Raw genomic sequence first — 23699 nt, forward strand, 5'->3', positions numbered from 1 at the left:
ATTACATTCTTTTGAGACCACAGCTGCTGTTTGTAAACATATTTCCCAAAGTACATATACGTGTCCAGACTGTCCACCATCAGTGGGTCTACATTCAAAAGGAATATGATACTTTTACAAGTTGAAGACGCCGTGAAGTGGAAGCATCTAATATTATAACAATTATAACAAATTGATAGACATGTTTTAGTGCAATGGCATCACAAAAACTATGTGATTTGTAAAAAAGAGAAAAAAACCCCATCAAAACAAAGCATTTTTTTGTGTCAAAAACAGATTACATGTAATTTATTTAGTAGATTTCAATGTTACATAAAAGATTGGTGGACAGCAGTTGAATCTTGTATAGCATATCAAATTCTTAAACTCTGCAGACCACTTAAAAGCTTTGAAAGGATTTGAAGCAGTGGGTGTGGTTTCAGTTATACAGTCCCTCCCTGTTTTCCTGGCTCCTCTCCCACATCATCATAGTCTATTAGAAAACAAAGAGCAAATAAATGTATCAATATATGCTTTAAAAAGTATTATAGAAGAACACATCAATATTGACGGTCAAGTTAAATAAGCTATCATGATCACAGAAATTAATATTATAAAGTGATTATAAAAACTAAACGTAAATTCAGTGTAAGGTAAAAAGGTGTCAGTAATGTACCAAACCCGTCACTCATATACTCCTTGACATTCTTCCCATCATCATACTCCTCCTGAACACCCTCTGATATAAATGTTTCTATTATTAGTTATACATCAATTACAGGAGTTCATATGACACTATAATTTAAAGACAAACAAACAAACAAAAATCGTGTAATTTGAGAGAGTAATATGAAACCCACACCTGCTCTATCATTGGAGAATTGTGGTACAATGATGACATCATTATAGTTTTCTGGCAAGTCTAAATCGACAAATAGACAAAATAATGAAAAATTAAATGCATCCATTAAATGTACAAAATTTGGGATTTTGAAACATATGCATGTGTCTAATCAGTCTAATAAGTGCATATAGATCTATATTGTTAAAATCTGTGGAAATAATAATAAGAAAAAAAACCTGTATCACGAGATCTCAGTCCAACAGTGATTATATCATCATAATCCTCAGGTGTGACTTGCTGCTCTTCTAAATGAGTTAACAGCGAGGAGGAAATAAACAAAAACTGCTTTCACTATTCAGAGACCCAATAGTTAATTTAATTCTTAATTTAAATGTAAATTTAGTGAAATTGGTCACTGACCTTCTGGCCCTTCAGTGGTGTTGATGAAAAAAAAAAAGCGTAGATAAAATGAAACAAAAAGATTCCTTATCTGAATTATTACATGCTGAATGGTTTATTTAATTTAAACTCAGTTCACGAGTTTGTGTGCCCATATAATCTTAGTGAAAGTGGTAAACAGATTTGGCTTGCTGTCTCCTATAGAGGGGCTCGGAGAGGATATTCTACCCGAGCTCCGATTGCCCCCCTATAACAGGCAAAATTGTACAAAAAGGAGGAGATGGGGAGGTGGAGGGATGCTGCAAGAACTAACAACGGGAAGAGGTAAGCTGCTGGTTTTATACCTTCGTATTAATTACGAAATTCCGTTTAATAACTTCACTTAAGATAACCTGCTAAGTGAATGTTTTAATTAATTTAATATCCGTTCATTTCTGTATGTAGCAGATAAGATTGTTGTATTTGAGCCCTCTAACCTGAAAGAAGCTCATCAACATCTTCATACCCAGAATGCTGTTCTTCAGAAAGGACGCTTCCTATTATGGAGAAGTAGATCCATCAGACACATTCACTTCACTTCACTTTATTCGTTTATGTCCCCGAAGGGCAATTTGTTTTGCAACAAGACCAACATACATACATAAAAACAGTTCACAAACATTAAAAATACCTAAAAAACAACACAACACAAGACCGCAGCAGCCCAAAAGTCTACCTATCATTCATAATCGTAAGTCAGCCAAAACCCCCACTTCCTTTGAATTACAACACTAACACTATCATTTCAGAGTGTGATTTACTCTACTCACCACTATGACTAAAGTGATTCCCCTTTTGATCTCCACAAATCAGACTCTCTGACATTTACTCACCCCTCTGAGTGAAGAGACTGCGTCTATTAGTGGGGCTGTGATGAAGCTCCTCATAAACGGCCTCAGTCGTCGTCCTGTTTCGACTCTTAGAGAGAGCTGTGAGTGTAGACAGACAAACCTGCTGTCAGTTCACAACACATGACTGATCACACACTGAATAAGACACAATATGAAAGTCTCTGGATCTCTCCCACCTCTCCTCATCACTCTGTTCTGCTGAATCAGTATAAGCAGTGGCACTAAGAGCAATAGTAGCACAACTCCCAGTACAATCACAAGCACGGAGAGAGACGCTGCTGGAGGAGTTTGTGGAGGAGTGACTGATGTTGAGCTTGAGCGCACTGTCTGAGAAACTGGAGGAGAAGCTGATGTTGTTGCGGCAGGAGTAGTGGACACTGACAAATCTGGCAAAACAGACAAAAACATATTTAAAATCATAAAAATGCATAAATATTAACACTAAAATGATGTAAAAATGAATAATATCGTTCGATGTGTTGCTGTGACCTGCACAGGTGAGTCCAGCGTGCTCTTTGTGGGAGCAGTCAGTGTGGTTCTTCAGGGAGAGAGGACAGACCCACAGGTGAATCTCATTCCCTCTGCACTCGACTCTGTTCAGCCACACAACACCTTCACCAGCACCAAAGGCTGAATTCCCATCAGCCCTCAGTGCTGCTCCACATCCCAGCTGCCTGCAGACCACCTGAGCATCGCTGATGTCCCACTGATCATCACAGACTGAGCCCCACACAGCATTATGATACACCTCCAGCCTCCCAGAGCACCGGCCCTCCCCTCCACTCAGTCTGAGAGGAAAACGCTCTAAAATCAGAGACACATTATTGCACAACAGAGTTATGTCAGAACAGTGACACCTACAGTGGTGTGTGTGGTGTGAGATAGATTTTATCCTGTTGGTGTACCCAGAACAAAATCACATACATACTTCACATATGGCTGTTATGATTTTTATGTTCTTCTACATCCAATTAACTTACTGTTCACTACAGTAGGAGCCATACACCGTCTCTGGTGTGGAGATGTGATGCAAGACAAATGAAGGGACTCATGACTCTCCCATTCTGTAATCACAATCTAAATATTATATACACAATTCATATAAAGGATTACTGCTGTGTTTAGTGATGCAGATTGTATCAGTCTTACCTGAGCAGGTGATTTTGGCCACTTCATCTCTGTCACAGTCATTCTGTCCCCAGGGTAAAGATGGACACTGCCACAGATTGGAATCATGTGGTCGACATTTCATTTCATCCAGCCAGTTAGGAGCTGATTCCAGTCTTGGTGTAGAACCAGAAAAAGCACCAGATCTTCCACAGTTCAGCTCCTGACAGATCAGACTCACTGTGTCTCTGTCCATCTTATTATAACACACATTTCCCCAGGAACCATTGTAGAAAACCTCCACATTCCCTTCACAGCCCTCAGTTAACCTGATCTCTTTAAACTCTATACAGAAGTTTAAAAAAAAGTAAAAATGTACATTTTAAAAGAGTGGGGAAATGTGTTTTTTATATATATAATACTGTGTATATATATTATTATATATATTATAATATATATTATTATTTTTTAATAATCTAATACTGTGTTTGACCCCCTTTCGCCTTCAGAACTGCCTTAATTCTACGTGGCATTGATTCAACAAGGCACTGAAAGCATTCTTTAGAAATGTTGGCCCATATTGATAGGATAGCATCTTGCAGTTGATGGGGATTTGTGGGCTGCACATCCAGGGCACGAAGCTCCCGTTCCACCACATCCCAAAGATGCTCTATTGGGTTGAGATCTGGTGACTGTGGGGGCCATTTTAGTACAGTGAACTCATTGTCATGTTCAAGAAACCAATTTGAAATGATTCGAGCTTTGTGACATGGTGCATTATCCTGCTGGAAGTAGCCATCAGAGGATGGGTACATGGTGGTCATAAAGGGATGGACATGGTCAGAAACAATGCTCAGGTAGGCCGTGGCATTTAAACAATGCCCAATTGGCACTAAGGGGCCTAAAGTGTGCCAAGAAAACATCCCCCACACCATTACACCACCACCACCAGCCTGCAGAGTGGTAACAAGGCATGATGGATCCATGTTCTTATTCTGTTTACGCCAAATTCTGACTCTACCATCTGAATGCCTCAACAGAAATTGAGACTCATCAGACCAGGCAACATTTTTCCAGTCTTCAACTGTCCAATTTTGGTGAGCTTGTGCAAATTGTAGACTCTTTTTCCTATTTGTAGTCGAGATGAGTGGGACCTTGTGGGGTCTTCTGCTGTTGTTGCCCATCCGCCTCAAGGTTGTACGTGTTGTGGCTTCACAAATGCTTTGCTGCATACCTCGGTTGTAACAAGTGGTTATTTCAGTCAAAGTTGCTCTTCTATCAGCTTGAATCAGTTGGCCAATTCTCCTCTGACCTCTAGCATCAACAAGGCATTTTCGCCCACAGGACTGCCGCATACTGGATGTTTTTCCCTTTTCACACCATTCTTTGTAAACCCTAGAAATGTTTGTGCGTGAAAATCCCAGTAACTGAGCAGATTGTGAAATACTCAGACCGGCCCGTCTGGCACCAACAACCATGCCACGCTCAAAATTGCTTAAATCACCTTTCTTTCCCATTCTGACATTCAGTTTGGAGTTCAGGAGATTGTCTTGACCAGGACCACACCGCTAAATGCATTGAAGCAACTGCCATGTGATTGGTTGATTAGATAATTGCATTAATGAGAAATTGAACAGGTGTTCCTAATAATCCTTTAGGTGAGTGTATATATATATATATATATATATATATATATATATATATATATATATATATATATATATATATATATATATATATATATATATATATATATATATATATATATATATATATACACCGATCAGGTATAACATTATGACCACCTTCCTAATATTGTGTTGGTCTCCCTTTTGCTGCCAAAACAGCCCTGACCCGTCGAGGAAATTACTCCACTAGACCCCTGAAGGTGTGCTGTGGTATCTGGCACCAAGATGTTAACAGCAGATCCTTTAAGTCCTGTAAGTTGTGTTGGTCTCCATGTATAGGACTTGTTTGTTCAGCACATCCCACAGATGCTCGATTGGATTGAGATCTGGGGAATTTGGAGGCCAAGTCAATACCTCAAACTCATGCTCCTCAAACCATTCCTGAACCATTTTTGCTTTGTGGAAGGGCGCATTATCTGCTGAAAGAGGTCACAGCCACCAGGGAATACTGTTTCCATTAAATGGTGTATATGGTCTGCAACAATGCTTAGGTAGGTGGTACGTGTCAAAGAAACATCCACAAGGATGGCAGGACCCAAGGTTTCCCAGCAGAACATTGCCCAAAGCATCACACTGCCTCCGCCGGCTTGCCTTCTTACCATAGTGCATCCTGGTGCCATGTGTTCCCCAGGAAAGCAACGCACACGCAGTCATGCACCCGGCCATCGACGTGATGTAAAAGAAAAGGTGATTCATCAGACCAGGCCACCTTCTTCCATTGCTCCGTGGTCCAGTTCTGATGCTCACGTGCCCACTGTTGGTGCTTTTGGCGGTGGAGAGGGGTCAGCATGACTGGTCTGCGGCTATGCACTGTATATTCTTTCTATCAGAACCAGCATTAACTTCTTGAGCAATTTGAGCTACAGTAGCTCGTCTGTTTGATCGGACCACACAGGCCAGCCTTCGCTCCCCACGTGCATCAATGAGCCTTGGCCGCCCATGACCCTGTCGCCGGTTCACCACTGTTCCTTCCTTGGACCACTTTTGATAGATACTGACCACTGCAGACCGGGAACACACCACAAGATCTGCAGTTCTAACCCAATCGTCTAGCCATCACAATTTGGCCCTTGTCAAACTTGCTCAAATCCTTCCGCTTGCCCATTTTTCCTTCTTCTAACACATCAACTATGAGGAAAAAATGTTAACTTGCTGCCTAATATATCCCATCCACTAACAGGTGCCGTGATGAAGAGATAATCAGTGTTATTCACTTCACCTGTCATAATGTTATGCCTGATCAGTGTATATATGCATGTTTACCTGAGCACATGACTCCTACATCCTCCTTATGTTGACAGTCATGTTTTCCCCAGCCTGGAGAAGAGCAGTTCCACAGGGACGTCTCATTCCCCTCACACTCCACCTCATCCATCCATATGGGTCCAGAACCAGGACCAAACCAGGTTGGTACCTGCTGGTTACTGAGGGCCACTCCACACTGCAGCTGTCTGCACACCACATGGGCATCTTTAATATCCCAGGAGTCATCACACACTGTCCCCCATGAGCCGCTGTGAAAAACCTCCAGCCTTCCTGCACAGTCTACCCCAGAACCCACCAGCCTGATGGACCTGTGATCTGATATTCAGAGATAGAAAAACACATTATTGATCACTAACAACAGAAGAATCTGCCCAGATGTTGCTCTTCTCACCAAGGCAGGAGATGGAGAGCTGTTGTGTGGAGCTGCAGTTGAGAGTTTGTGGAGAGCTGCAGTTCCCCAGATGAGCTTCACTGTCAGAGCACTGGAAGCCTGTCACACACTCATGACTGTATTCAGGACTGGATGAAGAGGAGCCGGAGAAGTTCAGCATAGAGCCACAGCCCAGCTGTCTGCAGACCACAGAGGATTCAGTGAGACTCCAGGAGTCCAGCAGAACTCTCCTCCAGACCTGATGGACGGAAACTTCCACCTCCCCCTCACACTGTCTCTCTCCAGACAACCGCACCAGACCATCATGAACAGCCAGAGAGGAATCTGAGTGAAAGATGTGGCATATTTATCAAGGTATAGCAAGGTAATCTATGTATTTAAGTTTTTTTTTTCTCAATAAAATCCACTCACTAGAGCAGATGACTCCAACATCTCGTCTATGAGAACACTCAGCTCGACTCCATGAAGAGATTGCACATTCTGAGAGTTTTGTTTCATTCCTGTCACAATCAAACACATCAGCCCAGATATCACCACTTCCCTCTCCAAACCAGTCTGATCCCACAACAGACATAGCAATCCCACAATTCAGCTGTCTACAGAGGACACTGGCAGCTCTCATATCCCAGCATGCATCACACACTGTGCCCCAATCATTGAGGAACCAAAGCTCCACTCTTCCAGAACAAGAGTCTGAGCCGTTTACCAGTCTGAGATCCATGTAACCTGTGCAAAAAAAACTTTTGTCATGACAAGGCCCAATACAAAAATATCTATGATAGGCCTACAACTGTCAACTGACTCAATAGGACTCAATATGGAGATAAATAATGGGCTTTTAATAATAATAATAAAAATAAAACAAAACAAACAAAAATACCCAGAGTGGGAAAGCAGGACAGAACAGACAGAACATCGACAGGTAACATATGACGACGATCTGGCAAAGAACTGTAAATACAAGGAGAATAAATAGGGAGCAATAAAGTGAAACAATAATCAGATTAGACAATAGACAGTAGAGCACATGGCACAAGGAAACATGAACAGAGAACACACGTATAAGCTGTGTGTTCACACCAAAGATGACAACAAGAAAGCACGCACAGCACAAGACAAAACATGACATGACATGAAAGCACGCGACCGATGTAAACACGAACTGCGTGCTACACAGAACACAACAACACACACAGACAGAAGAGTGTACGGTTCAAGCAAACTCGAAGCTGCACACACACACACACACACACACAACATAACAGAGCGCATGAGAACAGGTGAAAAACCGTGTGCTCACAACAGACGACAAACACACAGAGCATGAATGTCAGAATCCTGCCACAGAACTGAAAGTAGACCAAAGTGCCAGGATCCGAACACCACTCCCACACACAAGACAGCTCATGTGGACAGAATAGCACACGGCTCGACAAGTCAATACAGTAGTGTCAGGGCTCTGTCGCAAAACAAGCATGCATTTTGCGTGGTGGAACCCACCAGCAAAAACATAAATCTGCGCCTACAGGGTAAGACAAAAACTGTTTTGGAAGTTGGGTTTATGATGTAATCGCTCATTATTTATATTTTGTTAATTTTGAACAAAAAAGTTACAGCGTGTATTTTTAACTATTCACCAACAATACAAAAAAAAACAACAACAAGAACTAAACAATCATATAAATCTTACATCAAAAATAAAAGACACACTGAAAATTGATTCTTTACCAGAACATATCAGGCCCACATTATTGTCACTGGTGCAGTTGTGTTTCTGTGATGATATCGAACAGAATGAAATCTGAGACTCATTTCCTCTGCACTGAATCTCTTGTGTCCACATCTGAGTGTGTCCTTTGCCAAAAGCAGCTTCTCCCAGCACCTGTACAGGAGCCCCACAGTCCAGCTCTCTACACACGACCTCTGCATCCTGCTGGTCAAAGGCAGCAGCACACACTGGAACCCACGACTGATCATCAAGTATCTCTAACCTCCCAGAGCAAAGATGAGAGCCAGCAGCAAGTCTGGAAGGTTTATGACCTGTTTAAATTACATGTATCATAGTGCACATTATACAAAAACACAAACAATACATACATAATGCAGAAAAAAAATGCATCAGACACAAATATGTTGATACAATACAATGTTTTCCACATAAAACACCCTACTATACAAAAAATATAGAAAAAAGTCCAGCGTTATTTACCTGAACAGATGACCCCGGCATTTGAAGCCTGATTACAGAAATTTACACTCCATCCTGATGCCCCACAGTTCTTCAGTGTAGACTCTGATCCAGTACATAATACACTACTCATCCAGATTGGGTCTGATCCTGATCCAAACTGAGCATCACCCAGAGCATCTACAGGTTCTCCACAGTCCAGCTCTCTACACACCACTGCAGCATCAGTCATATCCCAAAAATCACCACACAATTTTCCCCACTGACCTCTATGATGAACCTCCACTCTACCAGCACAGCGACTGTGACCACCAACCAACCTCACACTCTTTTTATCTAAGTGACAGAATAATAAAGAGAGATAGACTATGCGTATAAGGAAGAATAATAAAAAAGAATAATAAGCTCATATTTTATTTCTTACCAGCACAGAACAGCGCCTGGTAATTATCATGTGAACAGCTGTTTTTATGTAATGATTTTGGACAGTGGTGAATCTGAGACTCATTTCCTCTGCACTGAATCTCTTGTGTCCACATCTGAGCGTCTCCTTTACCAAAAGCAGCTTCTCCCAGCACCTGTACAGGAGCCCCACAGTCCAGCTCTCTACACACGACCTCTGCATCCTGCTGGTCAAAGGCAGCAGCACACACTGGAACCCACGACTGATCATCAAGTATCTGTAACCTCCCAGAGCAACTGGAGTTTCCGATAAGCCTGACACCTGAAGTAACAAGAGATAAATAACTGTTTTGTTTGTTATCTAAATGTGTACTTGTTATTAATTTTTTATCACACAGAACCATTTATTAATGTGAAAAGGAATCAATGAAAAATTATTAAATGCTTTATGAAAGGGAATTTAAATAGAATTTAAACTTTGTCATCATTTGCTCATCCATCCATCCCCCAAATTGCTTGTCCTATGTAGGGTTGCAGGGATGCGGGGAACTATCATGTCTCAAGGTGAAGGTATGGAAATAGAAATACCCATGAATGGCCAGTCCATTACAGGACTACACACACATTCACATGCTCACTAATACCTACAGACAATTTCCTGTCCCCAATTCACCTATCCTGCATGTTTGTGAGGGAACCCACACCCATGTTAATCTAAATTCATGAGACTTTATTTTCTTCCATGGAACACAATAATAATAAAAAAAGAATATCCTGGCCAGTAGCCACTCTTTTGAACATAATGGAAGCGGGTTAAGGTGGGCTGTAGAATATTAAATAATAAGAAGAATAAATTTAGTTCCCATTCAGTCGGTCACTCTCGACGCCACGTCGGAGTACCGACGAATAGGAATCTCGCTCGCGAGAGCCAATCTACTTCGAGTGTAACTAAACGAGCCAATGCACATTGGCATGCAATGATTGCACCAGGTGCTCATGCCACGCCGCGCGGGTATAAATGAGACACAGGTGATTGCATCAAATCAACCTTTTGCTTCGGAGCCGGGTGGTAGATGGTAACGCCAGATATCACTCACTACTTCGCAGTCCTGACTGAAGACGGAAGCCGCCTTTCGGAAGCGATCTCTTCAGTCGGTGTTGGTGTGACGGCACAGCAGCGGTCGCGTGGTTTTCGGATCATCTCTCTGTGTTGTTTGTCTAGAGCAATCACAAAGGCTGTTCTCACAGCTGGTTCGGTGCGCTAGGTCGAGAGCGCTGAAAAGCCGTTCTTACGGCTGGTAAGAGAGCGCCTTCGTGTGAGAGAGCGCGCACGTCAGGCTGCACCCACCCCCTGACTGTGTCGCCGCGACCCTGCCCCCTGCGTGCTTCAGCACCAAGGAGAGCGTCCTTCTGAAAGAGCAAACACAGATAGAGCTTGCGTCTTTTTCAAGATGACATTCTATCTGTGTGTTTCTGGATGCGGTGGTTACCTGTCACCAAGGGATGGTCACCAACGCTGTATCTCGTGTTTGGGCGTTCAGCACGCTGAGGCAGCGTTGGTGGATGACTCATGTTCTCACTGCGGGAACATGACCATCTCAGAGTTGCGGTCTAGACTCCATCTCGCAAGGGGTGGAGTCCCCGTGCCTCTGCCTCGATCTAACCCTCCACAGAGGGTTACTTCAGGCAGTAGCGCGGGTGATTTGAGGGTTACGGTGAGCGCGCTTCCCCCAGGGAACCAACCCCCGGGGAACCCTCATCCCTCACGCACTCCGCAGCCAGTAGAGCTGCCGTCGGAACGTGGTGGGCCGTCCTCGAGATGTGCACCATCCGTATCCTTAGGGGCTCCCCTTGATGATCAGATGTCCATCGCTGCATCGGAGGGAGGGTCAGACTTCTCTGGAGATGACGTGTCGGCGCAGGGGGCTCCTTCGGGAAGATCCGCTGTGCCCGATACGGATCCGGAGATGATGGCCATGCTTTCCCGGGCCGCCGAGAAGATCGGGCTCGTGTGGAACCCTCCACCGTGTCCCGAACCTTCAAGGTTGGATGATTGGTTTCTCGGGGTGGCCCGTGCTGGTTCTCAGCGCCCCACCCCGGTTCCTTTCTTCCCGGAGGTGCACGAGGAGCTCACTAGGTCGTGGACGGCACCTTTTACTGCCCGAAACCGGCCCAGTGGATCCTCCTCCCTCACCACCCTCGATGGCGGACCTGCAAAGGGTTACACGCAGGTTCCTCCCGTGGAACGGGCCGTTGCTATGCAACTGTGCCCTAACTCCACATCCAGGGGGAACCCGTGTCTCCCCTCCCGAGCCTGTAGGTACTCGTCCGATCTGATCGGAAAGGCCTACCAGGCTTGTGGAGAGGCAGGCTCCGCCTTACACGCTATGGCGTTGTTGCAGGTTCATCAGGCCCAGGCACTGAAGAACCTGCACGAGGGTGGTCACGATCCCGCAGTTCTCCAAGAACTGAGAACCGCAACGGACCTCGCGCTTCGTGCGACGAAGGTTACGGCGCGGGCCGTGGGTCGTGCGATGTCCACTATGGTGGTCCAGGAACGCCATCTCTGGCTGTGTCTGGCAGACATGAGGGAGACCGACAAGATCAGGTTCCTTAACTCCCCCGTCTCCCAGACCGGCCTCTTCGGCGACGCGGTCCAGAACTTCGCCCAGCAGTTCTCGGCCGCACAGAAGCAGACTGAGGCCATCAGTCACATCCTGCCACGGCGGTCAGCTGCTGTCTCCACCCCGCCGCCGGCAGCACCTCAGTCTGCTCGTCGCCGAGGGCGGCCGCCTGCGTCTGCCTCCGCTCCCGCGTCGCAGCAGCAGCCTCCACCCAAGCGACGTCGTGGAGCCGGGCGCAAGCAGGCCGCCCAGCCCGTCCAGGCTCCTGCCAAGAGAGGTGGCAAAGGCAGGGGCAAGGGCAAGCGGCCCTGAGACGGGCGACCCGGAGATGGGGAGGACTGCTCTTCTGGAGACGGTGACCGCACCGCTCCATCCCCCGGAGGAGGGCCGGGAGGAGAATTTTGTGGGAGGGTCAGAATTTTGTGTTCCGTTTTGTTTCTGTTCTGGTACCCAAATTTTCAATAAAAGAGCAATTTCCTCCATCTCTGGGTCCTCAGGGGGCTCGGAGAGTTGTGGCCGGTCAAACGCCGGACCACACTCATCCTCCCCCTTCGCCAGCGGGCAGCAGTGGACGACCTCCTCACGTTCCTCCTGCCCACCTGTGGAATCAGGTAAGTGTTGCACAGCACACTCTCACCTCGCTGCGGGCCGCCTCCACGAGACAGCCGCCCCAGCCCGGTACCTGCATTCCACCTCGCTGCCCCACCGTGGGTACGCCGGTGGTCCCTATGGTCCCGCTTGCACGGTCTCTGCGAGCCTGGCTAGAGCTCCCCAGTCCGTCTCGCTGGCTCATTCGGACCATCAGGCTCGGCTATGCGATTCAGTTCGCCCGGCGCCCCCCCAGGTTCAAGGGCGTCCGCTTCACCTCGGTGAATGCTGCAGATGCCCATGTCCTGCGTGCGGGAATCGCTGTCCTACTGGCGAAGGACGCGATAGAGCCGGTCCCTCCAGCCGATATGAAGACCGGCTTCTACAGCCCGTACTTCATTGTACCCAAGAAAACCGGTGGGTTACGGCCAATCTTGGACCTGCGAGTCCTGAATCGGAGCCTCCACAAGCTACCGTTCAAGATGCTCACGCAGAAACGCATTTTCGAATGCATCCGTCCCCAAGATTGGTTTGCAGCGATCGACCTGAAGGACGCGTACTTTCATGTCTCGATTCTTCCTCGACACAGGCCGTTTCTGCGCTTTGCGTTCAAGGGTCGAGCATATCAGTACAGAGTCCTGCCCTTCGGGCTGTCCCTGTCCCCCCGTGTCTTCACGAAAGTCACGGAGGGGGCCCTTGTGCCCATGAGAGAACAGGGCGTTCGCATCCTCAACTATCTCGACGACTGGCTCATTCTAGCACAGTCCAAGGATCAGTTGTGCGAACACAGGGACCTGGTGCTCAGACACCTCAGCCAGTTGGGTCTTCGGGTCAACTGGGAAAAGAGCAAACTCGCCCCCGTGCAGAGGATCTCTTTTCTCGGTATGGAGTTGGATTCGGTCGAACAGACAGCGCGCCTCACGGAGGAGCGTGTCCAGTCGATGCTGAGCTGCCTGAACACGTTTCAAGGCAGTATGGCGGTTCCACTGAAACAATTTCAGAGGCTCCTGGGGCATATGGCGGCCGCTGCGGCAGTAACACCGCTCGGCCTGCTTCATATGAGACCGCTTCAGCATTGGCTACACGGCCGAGTCCCGAGATGGGCGTGGCAACGCGGCACTCACCGGGTGAGCATCACACCGGCCTGCCGCCAGTCCTTCAGTCCATGGTCAGACCCCTCGTTCCTTCGGGCCGGAGTGCCCCTGGAACAGGTGTCCAGGCACGCTGTGGTTTTCACGGATGCCTCTGCCATGGGCTGGGGAGCCACGTACAACGGGCATGCAGTGTCAGGGGTTTGGACGGGCCCGCACCTGCATTGGCATATCAATTGCCTCGAGTTGCTAGCAGTGCATCTTGCTCTGAGCCGCCTCAAAGCGCGGTTACGGGGCAAAGATGTACTGGTCCGCACGGACAACACTGCGACTGTTGCGTATATCAACCGACAAGGTGGTCTGCGCTCCCGTCGCATGTCGCAACTCGCCCGCCATCTCCTCCTCTGGAGTCAGAAGTGTCTGAGGTCGCTTCGGGCCGTTCATGTCCCTGGTGTGCACAACCGTGTGGCCGAAGAGCTTTCACGAGCTGCGCTCCCAGGCGAGTGGCGACTCCACCCCCAGGTGGTTCAGCTGATTTGGAGACAGTTCGGGGTGGCACAGGTCGACCTGTTTGCCTCCCCAGAAACGTCCCACTGCCAGTGGTTCTATTCGCTGACCGAGGGTACACTCGGCACGGATGCCCTGGCACACAGCTGGCCCCAGGGGCTGCGCAAATATGCGTTTCCCCCAGTGAGCCTACTTGCACAGACTCTGTGCAAGGTCAGGGAGGACGAGGAGCAGGTCCTACTGGTGGCGCCGTACTGGCCCAACCGGACCTGGTTTCCAGAACTTATGCTCCTCGCGACAGCCCCTCCTTGGCCGATTCCTCTGAGGAAAGACCTTCTGACTCAGAGACGGGGCACCCTTTGGCACCCGCGTCCAGACCTGTGGAAGCTTCATGTCTGGCCCCTGGACGGGACGCGGAGGTTCTAGGTGACTTACCCCAAGAGGTAGTTAACACCATCACTTCGGCACGAGCACCGTCTACAAGACAGGCTTACGCCTTGAAGTGGAACCTGTTCGTCGAGTGGTGTTCTTCTCGCCGAGAAGACCCCCGAAGATGTTCGATCGCGTCTGTGCTTTCCTTCCTGCAACAGGGGTTGGAGCGTAGGCTGTCGCCCTCCACCCTCAAGGTTTATGTTGCTGCAATATCCGCCTATCACGACCATGTAGAAGGTAAGACAGTTGGGAAGCACGACCTGGTCGTCAGGTTCCTTAGGGGGGCGAGACGGTTAAATCCTCCTCGCCCCCCCTCCATACCCTCTTGGGATCTTGCTCTGGTGCTCCGAGCACTTCAGAATGCCCCATTTGAGCCTTTGCAGTCAGCAGAGCTAAAGATTCTGTCAATGAAGACTTTGCTGTTGGCTGCATTGGCCTCCATCAAGAGGGTAGGGGACCTGCAGGCATTTTCGGTCGACGAATCGTGCCTAGAGTTCGGGCCGGGTGATACCCACGTGGTGTTGAGACCCCGGCCTGGCTATGTGCCCAAGGTTCCTACCACTCCCTTCAGGGACCAGGTGGTGAACCTGCAAGCGCTGCCCCCGGAGGAGGCAGACCCAGCCCTAGCTTTGCTCTGTCCCGTCCGCGCTCTGCGGGTTTACGTGGATAGAACTCAAAGCTTCAGAACCTCAGATCAGCTCTTTGTCTGTCACGGAGGCCAGCAGAAGGGAAAGGCTGTCTCCAAGCAGAGGATGGCCCACTGGATAGTGGATGCCATCACCTTGGCTTACCAAGCACAAGGTGTGCCCTGTCCGCTCAGGGTGCGAGCACACTCTACTAGAAGTGTTGCATCCTCCTGGGCGCTGGCACGTGGCGCCTCGCTGTCAGACATCTGTAGAGCTGCGGGCTGGGCGACACCCAACACGTTCGCTAGATTCTATAGCCTACGTGTAGAGCCGGTCTCCTCCTGTGTTCTCACCTCAAACGGGTAGAAGCACTGAGAGGCCCCGGCTCTTGTCGGCTTGCTGCGCTACGGCGCTTATATTCTCCAGAAGCAAACTCTGGGAGTCCTCCACCGCCCTCGGTGCCGGACGTGGCGGAACGTCTGGCATCAGGCCCCTTGCCGCTGAATCCTTGAGAACCGGTATTGGGCTTGGGCCATATGAGTGACCCTGCGGGGATCCCATATTTCTTCCACGGTCGCTCCTACGGGAAGCCCGTGTCTTTCCCTTGGGAGAGCCTTCCCTGCAGTGGGACTGAGCCCCCTTCTCCTTGCGGGCTACGGCTCAGCATTGTACTCCACATAACTCCTTCGGGGTACGATGTGGGCTCCGCAGCGTTCCCTTCTCTAGGGCACGCTTTCCCAGTGTTATCCAATAATCACTGAGCGGGTCATGCGGAACAGCAGTGATGGACTTCCCGGTGTGAGCCCCGTCTCATCAGGTAAGAGAGCTCAGGTGGCTCACACAGGGCACTGGATGGGGGCAGAAGCCATGGCGCTTTGGTAGGGATTCCTATTCGTCGGTACTCCGACGTGGCGTCGAGAGTGACCGACTGAATGGGAACGTCTCGGTTACGTATGTAACCCTCGTTCCCTGAAGGAGGGAACGGAGACGCCACGTCCCGTCGCCATGTCCTCTGTACCCTGCTGGGGTGCCTGTCTACCTACCCGGCTCCTCAGCAAAAGGCTGATTTGATGCAATCACCTGTGTCTCATTTATACCCGCGCGGCGTGGCATGAGCACCTGGTGCAATCATTGCATGCCAATGTGCATTGGCTCGTTTAGTTACACTCGAAGTTGATTGGCTCTCGCGAGCGAGATTCCTATTCGTCGGTACTCCGACGTGGCGTCTCCGTTCCCTCCTTCAGGGAACGAGGGTTACATACGTAACCGAGACGTTCTGTTACTCACACAAAAGCTATTGTATGCAATTTTATAAAATAATGCACAAACCTCATTTACCACTTTATGTTGTTCTTTTTATCTTGGAACTTAAAAAAAAAACCATCTTTTTTTTTGCTCTAAAGCCTGACTTGAAGGTGAGTAAATAATGAAAGAATTTAAATTTTTGGAGTGAACTTTCCCTTTAAGCCAGGTGGACAATGAGTAATATAACAGGATAAGGGTTTGGAGCAGCTTACCTGAACAGATGACTCCTGCATCATTAGTATGATCACACCGATATAAACCCCATTGTACTGATCCACAGTTCTTCAGTGTAGATTCTGATCCAGTACATAACTTGCGATTTGGCCATATTGGTCCTGATCCTGATCCAAAATAAGCATCACCCAGAGCATCTACAGGTTCTCCACAGTCCAGCTCTCTACACACCACCGCAGCATCCGTCATATCAAAGTCAATACCACACACTGTTCCCCACTGACCTCTATGATGAACCTCCACTCTACCAGCACAGCGACTGTGACCACCAACCAGCCTTACTCTAATATTGTCTGTATAATGAATAACAAAAATAGTGAGAGACAAGAAAAAGATACAGACAATTAGAAAGAAAAAGTATCACCCAAAAAGGAAAAACATATTATGTAACTAATATGTATTCTAGATTTAGTGGATATTACATTTATTTCAGTTTATTAAAAAGAAATAAAAATACTCTAACCTGCACACACCAGATCAACACTGTTGTCATGAAAACAGTTGCTTTCATGTGATGGTGACATTGGACAGAGGCGAATCTGAGACTCATTTCCACTGCACTGAATCTCTTGTGTCCACATCTGAGTGTGTCCTTTGCCAAAAGCAGCTTCTCCCAGCACCTGTACAGGAGCCCCACAGTCCAGCTCTCTACACACAACCTCTGCATCCTGCTGGTCAAAGGCAGCAGCACACACTGGAACCCACGTCTGATCATCAAGTATCTCTAACCTCCCAGAGCAGCGAGAACCTCCAACCAGCCTGACTTCTGAATAAGACAACACAGATCAACAAAATCATGGCTTATTTTAAATGTATATAGCAGGACACATCTCCTCCACCTTCAAGGCCCTGTCCTGAATGGAGAACATGAGGTGCATTTGGGCTCTTGTTCAATATCAATGGCTGCTGCTTGCAAAATGCAAAGATTTTCATTACTGTACCCTGTATATAGCTTTCCTCTTTAGCTGTATGTGCTACAGTAAGCAAAGCTAGGAAATGTTGTTCAAATGAAGACAAATTCATAACAATTCATGACAAAAAGAACAACTACAATTATTATTAATAGCAAAAATCTAGTTTTTTATATTTTCACAATTATTTTAACATACGAGAAGGTAGAAAACAGTCAGGGAAGAAAAAAATGAAGACTGCTTTCGCCAAGTTATTTTTTTATAATAATACAAAACTTTTAACTTACCTGAGCAAATCACTAGAGCTCCCTTAGAAAGACACTCGTCATGATGATAGGCCGCACTTATGGATCCACATTTCTTAAGTGTAGACTCTGATCCGGTACAAATTGAAATTCTCATTAGGACTGGGCTTGAACCAATTCCAAAATGAGCATCATCCAGAGCATCTACAGGTTCTCCACAGTCCAGCTCTCTACACACCACTGCAGCATCAGCCAAATCCCAGCCAACACCACACACTGTTCCCCACTGACCTCTATGAAGAACCTCCACTCTACCAGCACAGCGACTGCTACCATTTACCAGTCTCACATTTGTTATGTCTTGGAATGTAAGAAAGAAAGGCAATAGAAAACATGAGTTGAAATTTAAATGTCAAAATAAAATGAAATAAAACTCCTCATTTTGAACTCTTACCAGTACACAGCAAAACAATATTGTGCTCATGTGAACAGTTGTTTTCATTTGATAGTGATGTTGGACAGAGGTGAATCTGAGACTCATTTCCTCTGCACCGAATCTCTTGTGTCCACATCTGAGCGTCTCCTTTGCCAAAAGCAGCTTCTCCCAGCACCTGTACAGGAGCCCCACAGTCCAGCTCTCTACACACGACCTCTGCATCCTGCTGGTCAAAGGCAGCAGCACACACTGGAACCCATGACTGATCATCAAGTATCTCTAACCTCCCAGAGCAGCGAGAACCTCCAACCAGCCTCACTTCTGAATAAGACAACATAGATTAACAAAACATTGGCTTATATATATATATATTTTAATGTCTGAATATTGAAACATTTTAATTAATAGCTGCTTTGAAACGATATGTATTGTGAAAAGCACTATACAAATAACTGTGAATTTAATTTAATTGAACATCAACTTAAGTATTAGAAACCAATATGGGAGCACAAAACTTTATACACAGATATGACATAGAATATATAAAATACTTTACCTGAGCAGATGACTCCAGCGTCTTTACTATGATCACAGTTATGTTTTTCCCATCCTCCTGATCCACACTTCGCCAATGTTGAATCTGATCGCCTACAATTGACAAAATTCATCCAGATTGGTCCTGATCCTGGTCCAAAGTAAGCATCACCCAGAGCATCTACAGGTTCTCCACAGTCCAGCTCTCTACACACCACTGCAGCATCAGGCATATCCCAGTCATCATCACACACTGTTCCCCACTGACCTCTATGAAGAATCTCAATTCTACCAGCACAGCGACTGTGACCACCAACCAACCTCACATTCAGATGGACGGATGATGAGAGAGCTGACACAATGAGAGAAAGATAAAGGAATGAAAAGTGAGGAAGAGAAATATACATAATCTAATATTCTGTAAATAACAAATGCATTTATTATTATTATTATTATTATTATTATTATTATTATTATTATTATTATTATTATTATTATTATTATTATTATACTATCATCTGAGGCACCACATTACAGTCAAAGTTAATTTTAAGTATTTGAAGAACACTTTACAATTTCTGAATTCATTATGGAATTTCTGAAAACAATTTCACTACTCTCATTCCTTGTGTACTTACCAGCTGTGATGAATATTATAACCAAAGACAGTAAAAAGAGCATCAGGCATCTCCCCATCTTCAACAATTCAACATCCAGTACAAGCTTTTCCGCACTGATGATACAGAAGTACAGGCATCCTCTCAGCCACCTTAATGAGAGAGAAAGAGGTCCGACACCCTCCAATCACACTCACTGTTACCTTATTAGACAGATGAGAGGAAATCATCAAACAACTTCAGTGACAAATCAGAGGAGGCTTTTATGACATTCTCCATATATATCTAACTGTCAGTGCTGATGAACTCCTCCTCTCCAAACACACACACAAATGTATTTGACCTACAGGAGACAGGAAACTCTCCAGTTTATTTATAACATCTAAGCCCAACACCTGCAGAGACGAGATAAATGTACTGATAACTAACTGTGAATGTCCTAAACACTGTCTATTAGTGTATACATTATGTTAGCATGACGTTAACAAGTAATAAACTGAACTCTATTGTAAAATGTAAAATGAATACTATTGTAAATGGCATTTAAAAAATTAAGTTAATCAATGCTTGCAAGAGCACATTGCACAATTTAGCTGTAATCACACCGAGGGGTGGAAAACATCACAAAATTAATTTTGTAAAAACTTGTCAAATAATTGCTTTGACTAATGTGAAATTGACCTAATTCCACAGAAGTGGTTTCAGATGGCCCACAATAACCATAACTCTCATTCTGTGAAGATAAGCATGTTGTTCACCTTGTGACCAGCAGAGAGAGCCTGTACTACAGTAGGCCTACTGTATATAAACATTCTGTACACATTAATACACAAACACATTATACGGACACATTCTGCCAGAGTTGCTGCCAAACTGCGCGATTCACAGCATAGTTTCCAAGGATGTGGTCAGTATCCCACACTTCTTTAGTTGGTCCCTCAACCTCTTTTCTTTTCTGACCTTGTGTATCTCGGCGGTGTCACATGACTGTCAGTTTGTGTTGTCTTTCAGGTTACTTGTCACATGTTCCTTTGTCTTAGTTTTCCCACCACTTGTCTGCTTCCTTGTTAGTTAGTTTAGTTCAGCTGTGTCCTGTTAATTATCTTGTTTCTGTTTGCCATTTAAGTTCTTCCCTTTTCACTCAGTCTCTGTCTGTTCACCGGGTAATGAATAGCTTTACCAAAAGATTAATTACCCTAAGCCTCAATAATCATTGCTCAGTAGTCAAGTCTAGTCAACTTTATTTATATAGCGCTTTTTACAATGCAGATTGTTTCAAAGCAGCTTCACAGTATTAAACAGGAAAATAATGCAACAGAATTTTATTCGGCCGTACAGCCGCTCCAGAGAAAATGGTGATGTCATCTAGCTCATTTCAATTATCATACAGTGACAACGTGGGCATTAGATTAGTAATTAGATCAGTAATTTAGTTTATATGGTTAATTTAGTTTTATTTGGATTTTTAGTTGAAAAATTTAGTGTCCCCAACTGAGCAAGCCAAGCCAAAGGCGACAGTGGCAAGGAAACTAAAACCCCATCAGGTGACCTAAACTAGTGACATCTAGCTACTGTGCAAAGATATAGCAGACAAAACCATTAATCCAGAGCCAATGACCTGAGCAGACATTTGTCCATTGCCTGGGTATACAATACAATATGTAACTTTCTCTGTCTGACTTTACCTGCACAAAGACAACTGTAAGAAACACTGCTAGTTAAATATTTATAAATGGTTTGGGTAGTGACAGTATGAAAAACAAAAATGTGTTAAGTGCAGTGCTTATGGTGGAGGGAACGTAATAAAGCTAACTGCAACAGAGTAGTCTGGGGTGGGAAAAGTTAAGAATTGTTACTGTTTTTTAGTGCAGTGTGCACAGTTTATTGTGCAGTGTAGTGCCCATGGGTCTGAGGATACAGTGGAGCAAACTGCAACAAAGCAGTTTGGGATGGTTTAAGGAAGGATTATAATCTAAACCTCTAAACCTCTTCAGTCTTGGAAAATATATTTTCAAAAGGAACAGAGGATGCTGGGGAACATAAAAATGAGGATGCTGATGATTCTGTTGAGACCAATATACTAGTGGATACTCAGATTTTGTAAGATTTTCTTCCGATAAATGCCGGTCCATTTCAACACTAGCATCTGTTGTATTTGAGCTCCTTCTACTGTGATCAACCATGCTATCCAGCAGATGCCAAAGGACACCTAATAATAGAGGAAAACTCTCTAACCTAATAGTAATAATGTAGCATACTGTAGTATAATAGTCTAATGTAATAATATATAGCCCTAACACATATGAACCAAAATAATGACAAGGACACAACTCTCTGACTCTCTGACACTCAAACTTCTACTACTCTTCTCTGAAACACCACAACAACCACAAGGTGGCGCGAGTTTCGAACCCGAAGCAGCACTCAGACTGAACCGATGACATATTCCGTACAGACCGAGGCCTCGTTTGTCATTGGTCACGTGATTTCTCCGTTAACAACACAAGCCTTGAACCGGGTCTTCATCTGGCAAGCCCATTTATTCTCGACACAAGCTCCGATGCTTCGGTTCAAATGTCACATCACTACCCGTGACAGATGACCGGACTCTAAAATGGATTACGCTGCAAGGTTGAGTTTTTAGCCTTTGTGGAAGAATTGTTCTATCTTGCCAAGAACTGCCCTTATTACAACGAGACACTGAAGTCCCTGTTCTGGATTGGGGCAAATTATCATCTGCCCATGGAGCTCCCAGACACCACTGGACTGAGCTGGAGAAAAGCTCTCATCCGTTGTCTGGAGAGCGTTGCGTCCTGGTCCAGAATGCAGCCAGTCCCCGTCCAGTGTCCCGTGACGTCTCCTATCCACATCCAGTGACATCTCCAGTCCCTGTCCAGAGTCCTGGGACATCTCCAGTCCCTGTCCAGAGTCCTGGGACATCTCCAGTCCCTGTCCAGGGTTCTGGGACGTCTCCAGTCCCTGTCCAGTGTCCAGAGAAGACCCTGTCTCCCGTCCAGAGTCCAGAGAGGGCTCCAGCCTCTGAAACACAGGCCGCTTAACACCTGGTCCATGGCCCTCTGGAAAAGCAATGGGGCCGATTTGATACCAAAAGGAAGACACTGGTATCTGAAAAGCCCCTTTTGTGTGACACTTGTCAGTAACTCCTTAGAGTTCTCATCGACTTGTAGGCAGGCTTGACTCAAATCAAGTTTGCGGAACTGCTTCCCCCCTGCCAAGCCAGCAAACAGATCATCAATGAGGGGAAGTGGATACTGGTCAGCAGACAGTACCGGGTTTACTGTGACTTTAAAGTCACTTCAAATTAGAATGGAACCATCCTTTTTAAGCACAGGTACTATAGACGTAGCCCACTCACTGTTACTCACTGGTACAATGACTCCACTGGTTACCAGATCTTCCAGAGCGGTTTCAACTTTTGATCTGACAGCATATGGCACAGAACGAGCTTTGAAACACTTGGCCTTACTATCAGGCTTGATGTCGAGCTTGGCTATAATGTCTTTCATCGTGCCCAGTTCATCCTTGAAAACATCAGCATGTTTTTCTAGAACATCTCTGGGCTCACCTTTGACACCATCCGCCCCATCGTCCAGTCCAGGAGGACTTTAAGCAAACATGTTTGAGGGTTTTGTGGTACACAGCATCTGACACGATCAGTGGTGGAAAGAGTACTGAAAAAGCTCAAAGTAGGAGTAAAAAGTAGCCCTTTTAAAAGTACTCAAGAGTAGTGAGTAGTGAGTATTATGCTATGAATGTTATTCCACCTTATTGTCACGGTTCATCAATTCATTGTCTCCTTCTTTCTGTGTTTGTGCAGCTGTGTTGGAGGCATGGTCATTGATTGCTGAGCTCATCGTCTCCACCTGCTGCACTAATTTACCAGCACTTGTTGTCAGATAATTTCAGACTGTTCCCGGTTTTGTTCGTGTGTGTGTGCTCCTCGTGTTTCCTGAGTAATTCTTCCGTTCTGGTTCCTGGATGTTCGCTGATTCTGTGTTGCCTACTGCTTCCCTGCGTCACAGCCTTGCCTGGACTGACGCTACAAACACCTGTGGCTGCCTGTTTGCCTCACCTGGGATCTCCCTGACATTAATGCTGTTTACTTCCTGTCTCACTTCCATTGTGTTTCGCTGTGGTCTACGGACTATTGATGCGAGTTGTTGCAAACAGTATTGGAATGAAGAGTTATTGAAATTGCTATTGGATCCTCCCGTCTCTCTTTCAGTTAATGTAACAGAACGATCTGACCAACAGAATGGATCCACCGAGGATGACTGAGCTACAGGATTATCTCACTACTAGCAACCAGAGAATGGATCGGTAGGACCAACAGGTAACCGCCACGGCTCAGGCGATGCAGGCACTTGTGACGCA

At 46.0% G+C, this 23699-nt stretch overlaps 1 protein-coding gene across 1 annotated transcript; it reads right to left on the reverse strand.

Moving 5' to 3' along the window:
* Window positions 1-422: 422 nt before the first annotated feature.
* LOC307135723 (scavenger receptor cysteine-rich type 1 protein M130-like) lies at window positions 423-23446 on the reverse strand (the record flags this gene model as incomplete). Its single annotated transcript, XM_079832341.1, has 27 exons — window positions 423-472; window positions 656-733; window positions 842-901; window positions 1060-1128; window positions 1699-1758; window positions 2095-2190; window positions 2289-2498; window positions 2602-2916; window positions 3093-3176; window positions 3262-3564; window positions 6171-6488; window positions 6526-6888; window positions 6976-7290; window positions 8293-8604; window positions 8774-8968; window positions 9020-9088; window positions 9177-9476; window positions 16540-16854; window positions 17025-17327; window positions 17760-18077; window positions 18172-18471; window positions 18710-19039; window positions 19326-19456; window positions 22045-22381; window positions 22456-22576; window positions 22691-22928; window positions 23364-23446. The coding sequence occupies 27 exons, from the start codon at window positions 23444-23446 to the stop codon at window positions 423-425; spliced, it is 5673 nt and encodes a 1890-aa protein (XP_079688467.1).
* Window positions 23447-23699: the final 253 nt, after the last annotated feature.

The sequence above is a fragment of the Gobio gobio genome, assembly GCF_949357685.1.
Source record: "Gobio gobio genome assembly, chromosome: 1".
Classification (NCBI taxonomy): Eukaryota; Metazoa; Chordata; class Actinopteri; order Cypriniformes; family Gobionidae; genus Gobio; species Gobio gobio.